Genomic DNA, 14,194 nt, shown 5'->3' on the forward strand with positions numbered 1-14,194 from the left:
GATTCTAGTACTTTAGTTGGGTAAGTCCCATCCGGGATTCGAACCCACACCCTCAGAGTTTGCAACCTAGTTGCCAGCACACAAAGTCAGCTGCTTAGCCACTTAGCCACCATGACTTTGTGTGCTGATATATAACCTATGTTACATTTGACCACTTTCTAAGTGGCATTGTATAAACATTGCTTTCAGCTGTGGGAGCTGTGGCAACTTATCAGAGGGGTACACAAAGTTCGCAGTCTAGACTACCAGTTGTCCTACTTCCCTTCTTATGTTGGCTGTGTGGGTTAGGTGGCTGGCTTTATTTGGTGCAATTAGGTGTGGAGTGGCTTTAAAGGGGCACTGATGCGGAGCGAATAATGCTTCTCGCCAACGGTCTAATTACGAAAGCAGACCGCAAATTGGTCAGCGCCCACTCCTTCGACCGTGACGGACAAAGGAACTGGGCTCCTGTCCATATTAGCAGAATTTCTTCACCTAAACAGTCAGGAGGCCGGATGCCCATCACATGCCATTTGTTTAAAATATCCATGATATTCCTTGTCTGATCGTAACCATATATCCCAGCAGTGTAGTTCTTTTCGGATGCTTGGATGGTATACTTACTGATCCAATTTGATCCTATTTCTGTGTTTTTAACCTCGATATTTAATCATGTTACATGCAAATATGATGTCTACAGGCACGTAGCAAGCCATTTGTTTCAGTACGGAAGATTGCAAAGCTTTATATTTAGGTAGTTTTGAGTGTTGGTTGAGCTGTAATAGCAAATAGCATACGTAAATTCTGGTAGCTATAGTAGCTACAATGGTTTATTATTTATGATAATAAAACACACAATTGATTTATTTGAATTCGTAAACAGAAAAAAACGATGACTTTGCCTTTGGTAGAGAAATCTGAAAATTGTCTTACGTAAAAAAAAACTTATTTCACCTATTTACCAAAGTACACAGCAAATGCCTGTGTGTATTCCTTATGTAACGAAATTCCGTTGGTATCCTCAAAACAGTTTCGGCCCATAAGTGTTTTCAGGCTGCGACACAGAGATTACATCTTCCTTGCTGTAACTCGCGTTTGATGGTGTAAACCTACACGTGTTATTTGTCATCATTCTCTTAAATTGATGGTCAATTCATGAATTTATAACAGGTATAATTAGTAGCAACACCACTTCGGTTACTCAACACAGGTTCCCATTTGGCATTTCTCCTGTCTGGAGTAAATACTCAACATTATAAATTAAGGTCTGTAATGGCAAATGTGTTGTATGTTATGTAATATGTGCATGTAAGTGATGCAAGAGGGTTTATCAGCTGAGTTACAAAAACAAACATCGATCAAAGGATTAACCGATAACACACTGATTGATTAATTACTTTTATCTTCTAGCGGATTTGTCAAAAGGCAGAGTGTGTAGATGACTACACCCTGTCGTAAAGTGTGAGTGCAAAAACAACATCCTCCCTTCAAAGAATTAACCACCCTTGCGTTGATTGATTGATTGCTCAATATTGGTTAACTAAATTACTTAGAATAGTGGACATCATACAATTAGTTGCCAGGTGTGCTATCTTGGGAGACCAATCAGAGGTTTATCTAGTTTTCACCAACGAATGACGTGAAACGATGTGTAACTTTTTCGCAAACTAGACAGTTGTAAGACACGCGACATAGAGCAGGATTATTTACCAGCTGCAGATGAATGGAATATGATTTCTTTTACGTGGATATTGATGGATACATTCCTGAACAAGGTAGTAGCCTGACATTGTTGCTATAAAATTAGTCTGTTTTACATTCATTATTTGCATTTTGTTTTAATTTATTTGTTGTAGCATTCAGCAGAATCTGTATGACAGAAAACACACACTAGATCGCGTATGTGTGTGAAATAGGATCCACATTGGCAATCTATACACTGTATAAATGTTGCTGTTATGTTAGAAATTTACTATGAGTATAAGCAAATCGTGTGTTCTTTTATTAATTTTCAGAATCATACAAATACGACAATAAACTAATTAGGGTTATGAGACAAAATATAGAGACGTGCATTGGCTTCGTTATTTTTCCGTCCTAATAGTTTTTTACCATTTCTACCACTGGCAGATGATTAACCTTCAAAGTGTTTCATTTGTTTTCATAATACATTTGTAATGAAGTACAAATGACTTCACCTCAGTTGATCTGTCTATAATTAAACTATCAATTGCGCTTACGGACTGCGCAGCAGAGGTCACGAACCAGTCACGAATTCTGTGATATCATCCGGGTACTCACGGGAGAAAAACAATAACAAAAGTTTACACCAGTCCACGGAAATTGCTCCGCATCAGTGCCCCTTTAAAAAAAATCAGGGCTGGGACACAGTGCAATAAAATAACTAGAATGTGTACTGACCTAAGGAAATGTAATCCAAAACCTGACATATGTTCAGTTTCTTTGTCATCCCAAGATGATTTTTGTTGTGTTTTCAGGTGTTCGTAATGATAATCTTTGGAGTAATTGTTGGTGCTATTTACTTTGATGTGGATAACACTGCATCAGCAGGGATTCAGAACAGGTGAGTCAGGAGACTTGCCTCTGTTGTTTCATCTGCCATTAGATCCCTCCTTTGTATGTATTGTCTCTCTGTATGGACTGAGAGATGGTGAGTCAGGAGACTTGCCTCTGTTGTTTCATCTGCCATTAGATCCCTCCTTTGTATGTATTGTCTCTCTGTATGGACTGAGAGATGGTGAGTCAGGAGACTTGCCTCTGTTGTTTCATCTGCCGTTAGATCCCTCCTTTGTATGTATTCTCTCTGTATGGACTGAGAGATGGTGAGTCAGGAGACTTGCCAATGTTGTTTCATCTGCCGTTAGATCCCTCCTTTGTATGTATTGTCCCTCTGAATGGACTGAGAGATGGTGAGTCAGGAGACTTGCCTATGTTGTTTCATCTGCCATTAGATCCCTCCCTTGTGTGTATTGTCTCTCTGTATGGACTGAGAGATGGTGAGTCAGGAGACTTGCCTATGTTGTTTCATCTGCCATTAGATCCCTCCCTTATGTGTATTGTCTCTCTGTATGGACTGAGAGATGGTGAGTCAGGAGAGTTGCCTATGTTGTTTCATCTGCCATTAGATCCCTCCCTTATGTGTATTGTCTCTCTGTATGGACTGAGAGATGGTGAGTCAGGAGAGTTGCCTCTGTTGTTTCATCTGTCATTAGATCCCTCCTTTGTATGTATTGTCTCTCTGTATGGACTGAGAGATGGTGCGTCAGGAGACTTGCCTATGTTGTTTCATCTGCCATTAGATCCCTCCCTTATGTGTATTGTATCTCTGTATGGACTGAGAGATGGTGAGTCAGGAGACTTGCCTATGTTGTTTCATCTGCCATTAGATCCCTCCTCTGTGTGTATTGTCTCTCTGTATGGACTGAGAGATGGTGAGTCAGGAGACTTGCCTATGTCGTTTCATTTGCCATTAGATCCCTCCTTTGTATGTACTGTCTCTCTGTATGGACTGAGAGATGGTGAGTCAGGAGACTTGCCAATGTTGTTTCATCTGCCGTTAGATCCCTCCTCTGTGTGTATTGTCTCTCTGTATGGACTGAGAGATGGTGAGTCAGGAGACTTGCCTATGTCATTTCATCTGCCATTAGATCCCTCCTTTGTGTGTATTGTCTCTCTGTATGGACTGAGAGATGGTGAGTCAGGAGACTTGCCTATGTCGTTTCATTTGCCATTAGATCCCTCCTTTGTATGTACTGTCTCTCTGTATGGACTGAGAGATGGTGATTCAGGAGACTTGCCTATGTCGTTTCATCTGCCATTAGATCCCTCCTTTGTGTGTATTGTCTCTCTGTATGGACTGAGAGATGGTGAGTCAGGAGACTTGCCTATGTCGTTTCATCTGCCATTAGATCCCTCCTTTGTATGTACTGTCTCTCTGTATGGACTGAGAGATGGTGATTCAGGAGACTTGCCTATGTTGTTTCATCTGCCATTAGATCCCTCCTCTGTGTGTATTGTCTCTCTGTATGGACTGAGAGATGGTGAGTCAGGAGACTTGCCTATGTTGTTTCATCTGCCGTTAGATCCCTCCCTTGTGTGTATTGTCTCTCTGTATGGACTGAGAGATGGTGTTATGAATTGTTGACTGGTCTCTCGGGGGGCATGGGTTGATGCACCCTCAAACATTGAGGATATCTCAACCCATGGTCTCCGAGGGACCAGTGAACAATGTATTTATCTTACTGGACACCTTATTGTTAATTTTGAACTGTTTGAAGCATGGCTATTGGATCGTATACTTCAGCGAACCTGTGTGAATCAAACCATTCAAATCTTGCATCTTGCTGTTATTTCCCATAGGTATTGTCTGAGTAAAGTTGCCGCAATGTAATTCCCCTTCTTATTATTCACTTAAACTACATTTGAACATTTTATTTTTTTTCAATACTTACTTATTGGAAAGAGTCATTGCTTGATTTTGCAGACGACACAAGGAAAACAGATTTAGAGTTATCTCCCTTCCATCAATTTCCATTCGCAAAACATATATAATTTCTGTGCATCGTGCATCGTGCATCATGCATCATGCATCATGCATCATTTGATGTTACTCGAGGTAAAAAAAAACATGAAGTACTGAATGAGTTGCAATTGGCAGCAGGGTATATTGCAATACACCTCGCTTGTACACGGGATACTTTGAAAGTAATAGATGAGTGTTCAGCCAATCAGACAGTGGCATTTATGTGTCAGGTAAGATAAAGGCATATATGCTGTCGAATTGCCCACAAATAGTTTTCAGGGCATCCAAATGCAAATTCTAGAATAATGGAATACAGGGGCATCCAAATGCAAATTCTAGAGTAATAACAGTTGTAGTCAAAAATGGAACATTTCTGGTCAGTCTGTACTTGTAGCTCTTCGTAAGCAGTTTATTCTTGGACTTACTTTCTAGAGAATTTGTTTATTGATTTGTATTTTCCATTAACATTCTCTGTGAAGTGTTATACCCACATGATTATGACTTTGTACTTCATTAATTAAAGTATCCTTCATCGTGTTCACACTGGACCTGCCATATAGATATGTTGACTGTTTCATTATTGTGTAGTTATTGTTCACATTTATCAAAGTACACGGAGTAAGAACTGTCATTTTATTTACAACTTTGCTAAAAAGATGTCAGAATGTGTAAATATCCATTTCAGTCTTGGATATTTATTCCATTTGTAAATAATAAGCTAGTCTGTACCGGTTGAGTTTGGTTTGCTTCCAGAGTGGGGGCGTTCTTCTTCATCATCATGAACCAGGTGTTTGGCAACTTGTCCGCAGTAGAGCTCTTCATCAAAGAGAGAGCTATTTTCATGTAAGCTTAAAAGATATTTTGCTTCCTTGATGCTTAAAGTCATTATAATTCTACTGGCTGTGAAGTCATTTGTGGAGTATAGTTCTGATGACTGTTCTGTATATATTTTCATATTTATTTTGGTTTCAAACACAAAGAATAGAACCCCAATTACAGTTAAATTCCCTTTCAACGAGTGATCCAAAGTTTGACAGTATGACTCTGCCATTACAGGCACGAGAATGTGAGTGGCTTCTATCGTGTGTCGGCCTACTTCCTGGCTAAAGTCTTCTGTGATGTCATTCCCATGAGGCTGGTTCCAGTAACTTTTTTCACCGCCATTGTCTACTGGATGATAGGTGGGTGCATCTCAACCAGATCCTTGGTGTGTTTGTGCTGTGTTCATTCTAATGTTTGAAATAACCCTTATTGACAATAAGCTGCATTGGGTCTGTGATATTACTTACTGGCAAACAAGGATAAGTTGGAGTGCCACAAAGAACAAGTTTTCAAGAAGAAGGTAATGCAGGTACGTGGCAGTGAGCAAACCTATTTGACTTCTGAAAGGGAGAGCAGATCTAGGCTTGGGCATGTGCAGTGCATGACGATGAAGTTGATGCCACTTATAGCTGTACACACCTTGCTCATAAGAGTCTCCGTACCTTGTCACTACCTAGACACCCACCACACAGGTGTTACGACAGGCCCTCTCCCTACTTTGTCACTGTCAGAACATCTATGATACAGAGGTTACAACAGGTCCTCTCCCTACTTTGTCACTGTCAAAACATCTATGATACAGAGGTTACAACAGGTCCTCTCCCTACTTTGTCACTGTCAAAACATCTATGATACAGAGGTTACAACAGGTCCTCTCCCTACTTTGTCACTGTCAAAACATCTATGATACAGAGGTTACAACAGGTCCTCTCCCTACTTTGTCACTGTCAAAACATCTATGATACAGAGGTTACAACAGGTCCTCTCCCTACTTTGTCACTGTCAAAACATCTATGATACAGAGGTTACAACAGGTCCTCTCCCTACTTTGTCACTGTCAAAACATCTATGATACAGAGGTTACAACAGGTCCTCTCCCTACTTTGTCACTGTCAGAACATCTATGATACAGAGGTTACAACAGGTCCTCTCCCTACTTTGTCACTGTCAGATGTTATGACAAGTCTGCTTTCTACATTGCAGGTCTAAGAAATGCCGCTAGCTACTTCTTCTACTTTTTGCTGGACCTATTTTTAACATCACTGGCAGCCTCAGGATTAGCATTTGCCATCAGTGCCAGTGTCCGCATCTTCGCCATTGCCAACCTCCTCATCGCTCTGTGCTATGTATTTATGATGGTGAGCATCCATAGTAAAAGCCAGGAAGGTGATACTCTTCATTACAGTTTTTCAATGAGGATTTGGAAAAATAAACTGACTGTGATATGTTTCAGTTGTTCAGTGGACTGTTGGTGAACCTGAGCTCCATTGCTGATTGGTTGGTGTGGCTGAAGTGGCTCAGTATCTTCAGATACAGTCTTGATGTAAGTATGATAAATATATGTGGTATTCAGAGGCAGTGATAGTAACACTAGGTTTAATGTTGTCCAGGTTTTGTCACCTAGAGGGCAAGTCTTCACAGTAGAGCCGAGAGACCTCTGGCAACTGTTGTGACAGTGGTTGTTGTGGCCTGAGGGCCTTCCTTCATCAGTGAACATGACTTGATGTCCATGCCAGCTTCCCTCCAATTCTCGCTGATGATCCCATGATCACAGCGGATACCCGTGTATAGAGGGAGCACACATAATCAAGCTAGTCCAGCCATAGTGTTGATCTGAATGCATACATGGACCTCATGAATACAGGTCATCTTGACATTGATGTTCATCACTCCTTAAGTGAAACTGTTGCATACACTCAGTCCTGTCTGTGTGTTTCAACCTAACCATGATGTTCATCACTCCTGAAGTGAAGCTGTTGCATACACTCAGTCCTGTCTGTGTGTTTCAACCTAACCATGATGTTCATCGCATCCTTGGTGAGACAGCAGAATGGTGTTTAGTTTCTTGTATCATGTGAGTGCTTCTCTCCCGGATGAATGATGTTTCATTTTTTATTCTGATGTGAGTGTTTGTCTCCCTGCTAAATGATGTTTGATTTATTGTCTAATGTGAGTGTTTGTCTCACCGCTAAATTATCTTTAGTTGAATGTCTTATGTGAGTGCTTGTTTCAATGATGAATTATGTTTAGTTGTTTGTCTCATATGAGTGCACAATGATGAATGTTTAGTTGATCATCACCTTGTGTGTACTTGAGCCCATGTCGAATGATGGCATTTTGTGTACGTGAGTCCTGTTGAATGATCACTTTGTATGTGATCAAGTGCCTATTGAATGATGACATTTTGTGTACTTGAGTCCTTGTCAGATGATCACATTTTGAGTCCTTGAGTCCTGTGGAATGATCACATTTTGAGTCCTTGAGTCCCTGTTGAATGATCACATTTTGTGTACTTGAGTCCTTGTCAGATTATCACATTTTGAGTCCTTAAGTCCCTGTTGAATGATCACATTTTGTGTATTTGGAGTCCCTGTCGAAAGAACACCTTTAATGAACTTGAGTCCCTGTCAAATGGTCACATTTTGTGTACTTGAGTCCCTGTTGAATGATCATTTTTTGAGTCCAGTGGAATGATCTTTTTGTGTGTACTTGAGTCCCTGTTGAATGATGAAATTTTGTGTGTCCTTAGTCCTTTTTAAATGATCACATTGTGTGCACTTGAGTCCTTGTCCAATGATCACTTTGTGTGTGCTGTTCCAGGCTCTCAGCATCAATGAGCTCTCTGGTGAGGTTTTCTGTGACATGGGGCCAAATGGTACTTGGTGAGTATATTACTTTATGAATCTATAAAACATTAGATTGTGTAGAACAAGTAAGTGTACCCAAACTGTCTCCCAGCTTAAAATGTAAGTAACTGAGGCTTGATTTGTCACAAGCACTTGGCATTTGTCACATCCACCTCACTTTGTGAAGTTATTTGTAATGAAAATATATTTCTTGTGATAGCGATATTCCAGCAATGTATGTAAATTTCAAATCCCACCAACTGACTAGTGTGTGACCAGTGTGATATAACACCTACCCTGGGAACAGTCATATCATAGTAGAAAAAGGCAGTCTACCATCAAAACCAGATTTTTTATCCTATCCTATCTCACACTATGTACTTCACTCTCCTACTTAAGCCATTGCATGAAAACATGCTGTAGGCTAATTTGAATGAAATCTTCTGGACTCACCCACCCAATCGCTCTCCAACGTTCCCATTCCTAGAGACCCCTGAATAGAATAAGCCTTCAGCAACCCATGCTGTGCTAACTTAGATGATGATGCATTTACTACCTATCGCAGAGTTGGTAGCAGGCGAGTGGCAGACAGGGATCATCAGAGACCATCTGAGGGTCCCTTAACATCGAAACAGTGTGAACTGGATGTTTCATTTATATCAGCTTGGCATTCTTCACCCTCAGCAGAGGAGGATTATTTGGACACAAGTGAAAATCTATGATGTTGATTCTGCGGATTCTCCCACTTGAGTGGTTGTGCTTCATACTTCACTTTCCAGTCATGTCCAGTGGCTCTCATGATAACCTCTCAATCATCCAGAATGGCAGTCTGAGCTCCAAGTGGTAGTGTAGATGCTGTGAGACATCACAACTTCTTATGTGGATAGCTGATAATTTGAAACTACCAAGGAGCAGGTCACCAGTAGAACTGCTATCCTCCTTTGACATACAACCCGATGATTATTTGACGATCACTTTCCCACCTTGGCTGCATCATTGGATGATGCTTTTAACACTTTACAGAAAGTTAGGGATGGTTTGCCACTTCCCAGTTCAACCTTCTGCGCTGATTACATCCCAATGATGATGATATCATGTTGTTGGGGACTAAACGGCGTACCTACACTCTTTTCATGGTGGAGGATCAGGAATTCTCCCATCTGGATTCTGAAGTCTGCAAAATATTGACTCTGTTCAACATGATCCTCACAGCCTCAAAGGCAGTTGCTATGGTGGTCACTCATACGACTTCACATCACAAGCCTACATCGGGAGGGGAGGCATGGCGATGATGCGAGAACAATTCCAGCTGGTTTGGGATCAGGTGGCCCATTTTTTCTCATATCTGAGAGCATTCAGGGATTGGGTACCCCTTAATCTGTCCTTCTGAGAAGACTGCTTCAAGGTCAAGCAAGATGCTCAGCTACGGATGTCAGTGGAACTTCTGAAGTTCCAACAACTACAGATGGAATACCTCTGCAACAACAACACCTAGTGCTCTACTTCCTCAACAATCCGCACCTACTTTCGTCATCATCATTTTCGAGGTCACCCCTCCTACCTGAGCCATCTCAGGTGCCAAAAGCATCTGTACACTTACCTGATCCCGTAGCACTATCCAGTCCAACCAGACACATGTGGCAGGATCTTCCAAGCAGTGACTTACTCACATCAACACATGTACACGTCTAGGAACTTCTGCAGTCAGCAAAATACTTGACATTTATACATACAAATGGAGGGTTCTGGATGACCTATTCGTTCTGTTGACACTTTCCAGAAGATTTCATTTTTTTCTACTAGGCTCCCCTCCCTTGACGCTCCACTTGGTTCAAAGAAGATATCCCGTAACCCAGTCAGCCGTTCTGAGAGCAACAATTCAAACCTTATGGTGGAATTGCTCAGCCCGTCTCCCAACACTCATTGTATTTTACTCTCCAGTTTTCCTTGTCCTGCAGAAGCATTCAGGCATATCCCAGGGGTGCAGAATGTCATTGCAGACTCGCTGTCCCAGTCAGCTCAGCCATCAACAACAGAGTGGAAGCTGCATCCTCAGATCTTCAAGACTCCATGCTTTCACGCCCAACATTGCCCTTTCTCATCTCGGAGTGATTCAATGGTACTGAATGTTAAGCAAGTTTCACCACATTCCATCATGTGTGTGGAGAATGGTTTTGAAGCAGGGGCTGATCAGATTAAGGTCTGTGAGAAACTGCAGGGTGGCAGGACTTACTTGCCAAACAACAGCCTTTTGCCTTGAACAATAGTTGAAGCAACATTGATTCAGGACTGCCCTCTCCCAAGAGTTTTTGTGCCATGTAAGTCAAGGGGTTTATCATTGAGAAGCAACTCATCACATGTACTGGAGTATGCATATCAGGAGGTACTGCTTTCTTCAGGCAGATGATGTTGTAGTACGTTTGACACAAAGTACTCAGCAGCCCACCGTCAAACTGTGGGAGAAATGCATACCTTGAGATGGGAGAAGTTTAATAATTTGGAAATTTGGGGAAAATTTGGAAACTGTATATTTATAATGCTTATCCTATCTCATGCAGTGGATTCCCACCTGACTTTCCCCTCATCATAGATTATTATATGACACACTTCACACGCTTTACAGGGATGTCTGACATGTCCTGGAATGGGAGTGGTGGAGAGATGGGGTAAGAGAGGCATAAGATTTTATTCAACCTAGCATACAGCAGGTTTCCATGACATGAGCGAAGTAGGAGAGAGAAGTGCATACCTTGAGATAGGATGAGTCTAAATATACAATTTATTGTTGAAATTTTCAATTCTTTAAACTGCTGAACATGGATATCCTGTTCACCTGGTAATGTGTATGTTTATCACATGTATGTCAATGGATGTGTCTCTTCACACAGTACAACAGGGGACGAGTATCTCAGTCAGCAAGGTATCGCCTACGAGACAACATGGGACTTGTGGGTACCCCAGGTGGCACTGGCAGCTATCGCCTTTGTCTTTCTAATTCTGTCCTATATACAGCTGCGTCGACTCAAGAAGCTCAAATAATACAGCTTCCAGAATGAGCACCTTTGTGGCAATACAAACAGAAGCTCCACTTAAAATGTACGGGTGGACCTAATCAGAGGACTGTATAGTTTTTATATATTTTCATGTGTTGATGTGGGGTTAAGTGGTTTAGTATACAGCAGCATACAAGACTAAGCATGTTGTTTAAGACACGTATAACCTGACAGACATAACTCCTCATCTTACTTTCCTCAGGGACAGATATGCTGCTGTCAACAATAATGGTTCATCAGTGGAACTGTATAGTATATAACACATGAATATAGTTTTCTTGTCTTTTGCTTCTTTGTTTATTCAGCAGTTTGTTCCAACATTATTTGGTTAATTTTGTATAGTCAGTCTGGTTGGTGTATCTTCCATCTTTGTGGAATGAATAGTTGAGATTGTTTGTTAGGAAGCGTAATGTGATATTTGGTTATACCTGACATTGGAGTGTCAACCCTTGTATGCACCTTTCTTAGCAAATCCTCTTTGAACTGCATACAGAAATAAAATTAGAGATATTTGTATTCACTTTTACAGAATGTATTTTTGTTTATGTTTAGCTCCCTTGAGTGAAAGTTACCAGCTTATGTCATGACCTGGTTGTCAGGAGTGAAACACCTGCAGTAACACTTATGACCGGAAGCATTATGCTCATGTATATGGTATATCTTAGGCATTGAATGAATACTGATGTAAAATAGTGAAAAAAGCTTCTGCAATAGCACATTCCTTTATTTACATGACTGATCCCACTGGGTACCCATTTTCTGCTTGGTGGAGATGGAGTTTTGAACAAACCCACTGGATAAAAGGTGAGACTACAGTTTCACATTTGTGTTTGTTTAGCATGAGATCTCAGTTCATATATGTACCCAGGTTCCAATGGCAATACATTCCATACTTCGGGGTACTTCTTTATCTCAAATAAAACTGAATCACGCATGATGCAGGGTTATCGATTATGTGGCATTTCAGTAATAAGACATTTACGTGCGGGGGAAAAACAGCAAGATGCAAGATTCGATTCGTTTGATTCACTCCATGCTTCAAACAGTTCTGAATTAACATTGAGGTCTTCGGTGAGATAAATAGGTTGTTCACAGGTCCTCGTGGACCATGGGCGGACGTACCTGCACCCAAAAGAGTGAATGAAAGCAAGGAATGTAACTCCGAAAATATTCCATGTGACAGTCACGTGCATTCAACAAGTATATTTAGATTCCCCTGTTCCTTTAACTTCGTTCATCGGGAAGCAATTTAACAATTTTAAACAGTTGATTCATCAAGTTATGTAAATGTCTGGGTTAAGTAGTCGACGTTTAATATTTCCCAATCTGAACTTGATTGTCATTTGTATGAAGATCATTTTGTTGAAAATTTCAGAAAAGGGATATATTATAAGTTGTTGGCGCTCAGGGTACATAAACATCGAGGGTACATCAACCCATACTCCCTTCGTGACCAGTGAACAACTTATATTTCCCTTTTCCCATTTTTCTTATTTAATACTGATCACATTGTTGATTATCTGTATGTGCACTATGTCACTACATGTGAGTCATGAGAATAAACCACTTCTTCTTGAGAGTACCCTTCAGCGTGTCTTTGTAGCCTTTCTTTGGTCTGCCGGATGAACTCTTGCCTGTGGATAGCTTTCCATACCACCGGAGCCATTTTGGGTGCATTGGTACATACTCAATAATTCGATAACAGCCTGTTAGACATCCTTTCCTGTATTATCATACAGAATTCATTCTCGAGCATTTACAAAATACTTCAGTTGACTGCCCGTTATGGTTCCTATTGAAGCATACGTATAATATATCCTGTTACAGCGAACTGTGACCAAAGGCTAACTTGTTAGATTTGCTCCTTTGAAGTCAGGTACCCGCCACCGTGATGTTGCAGGAATTGTGATAAAAGTGACGTGAAAGAACACTCTCACTCACTCACTCACTCACTCACTCACTCACTCACTCACTCAGCATCACTCAGCATCATAATGGTAGATGCAAGATATATTCACAAAACTTCCACAATAGTATCACGTGAATATCTTGGTCTTCGATAGTCCATGCTTGTTGCAAGAACAAACACCATTTAATAATTCTTGTGCATGGGACCCGTGAAGGTCCAGGGTAGAATAGGCCTTCAGCAACTCATGCTTGCTGTAAAGGACGACTCAGTTTGTCGTAAGAGGCGACCAACGGGATTGGGTGGTCAGGCTCGGTTGACATATCATCGGTTCCCAATTGCACAGATCGATGTTCATGTTCATGCTGTCGATCACTGGATTGTCTGGTCCCGGCCGCTGCCATATAGCTAGAATACTGCTGAGTGCGGGTAAAACTAAACTCACTTAATCTTGTGCATGGCAAATTCAAGAAAACTAAAGAAGTGAAAGTATGCCATATGCAGATAGAGGGACTGGGAACACACGTGTACAAAGTGGCGGCTAAAGTGATCCAGATTTCATTTCGACACTCGAAGACATTTGATCAAACACTGTTATCTCCCTTTAATCCAATCAAAATACCACAAAACCATCAAAAGAAATGTAACAGACATTACTGAGTAATGTCTCCACTGAAATATGACAAGTCCTATTTGTCGCCAAGAAACTTGAAAAGTGAAGATTTTCGGTGAATATTCTTTTAAAATCTCATATTAAGTCACACATGTGCTTTTTATGGGTGTTTTAATGTATATTTGAACAAAGAACACGAGGTTCTAAGAAATGGTCTGGAAAAGTCAAATTACTCTATGTTTAGTCATAAGTAAAAAGGTGAAATTTTCAGAATACTCAAATGTATGTGCAAGGAGGACACACGGAACTAATGCATTGACTTGAAAATTCCTATGAATTGATTAATACAATAGATGAAAGACTGAAAATAAATAGATAACTTTAGGAACATGGAATTTAGTTCTTCTTACTGTCTCATGAAAGCAACTTTAC

The 14,194-nt window shown here is 40.7% G+C and overlaps 1 protein-coding gene across 2 annotated transcripts in view; it reads left to right on the top strand.

The window, feature by feature from the left end:
• The window catches only part of LOC137284242 (broad substrate specificity ATP-binding cassette transporter ABCG2-like), a 49,799-nt gene extending 36,979 nt beyond the window's left edge, over positions 1-12,820 (top strand). For both annotated transcript variants that reach the window (XM_067815976.1, XM_067815975.1), the window contains exons 12-18: positions 2,478-2,563; positions 5,276-5,365; positions 5,579-5,703; positions 6,548-6,702; positions 6,798-6,887; positions 8,165-8,226; positions 11,079-12,820. In XM_067815976.1, the coding sequence (XP_067672077.1) occupies positions 2,478-2,563; positions 5,276-5,365; positions 5,579-5,703; positions 6,548-6,702; positions 6,798-6,887; positions 8,165-8,226; positions 11,079-11,229 (759 nt within the window). In that variant the 3' untranslated portion in view covers positions 11,230-12,820. The remainder of the gene's footprint in view (positions 1-2,477; positions 2,564-5,275; positions 5,366-5,578; positions 5,704-6,547; positions 6,703-6,797; positions 6,888-8,164; positions 8,227-11,078) is intronic.
• Positions 12,821-14,194: the final 1,374 nt, after the last annotated feature.

Source organism: Haliotis asinina, chromosome 5, assembly GCF_037392515.1.
Source record: "Haliotis asinina isolate JCU_RB_2024 chromosome 5, JCU_Hal_asi_v2, whole genome shotgun sequence".
Taxonomy (NCBI): Eukaryota; Metazoa; Mollusca; class Gastropoda; order Lepetellida; family Haliotidae; genus Haliotis; species Haliotis asinina.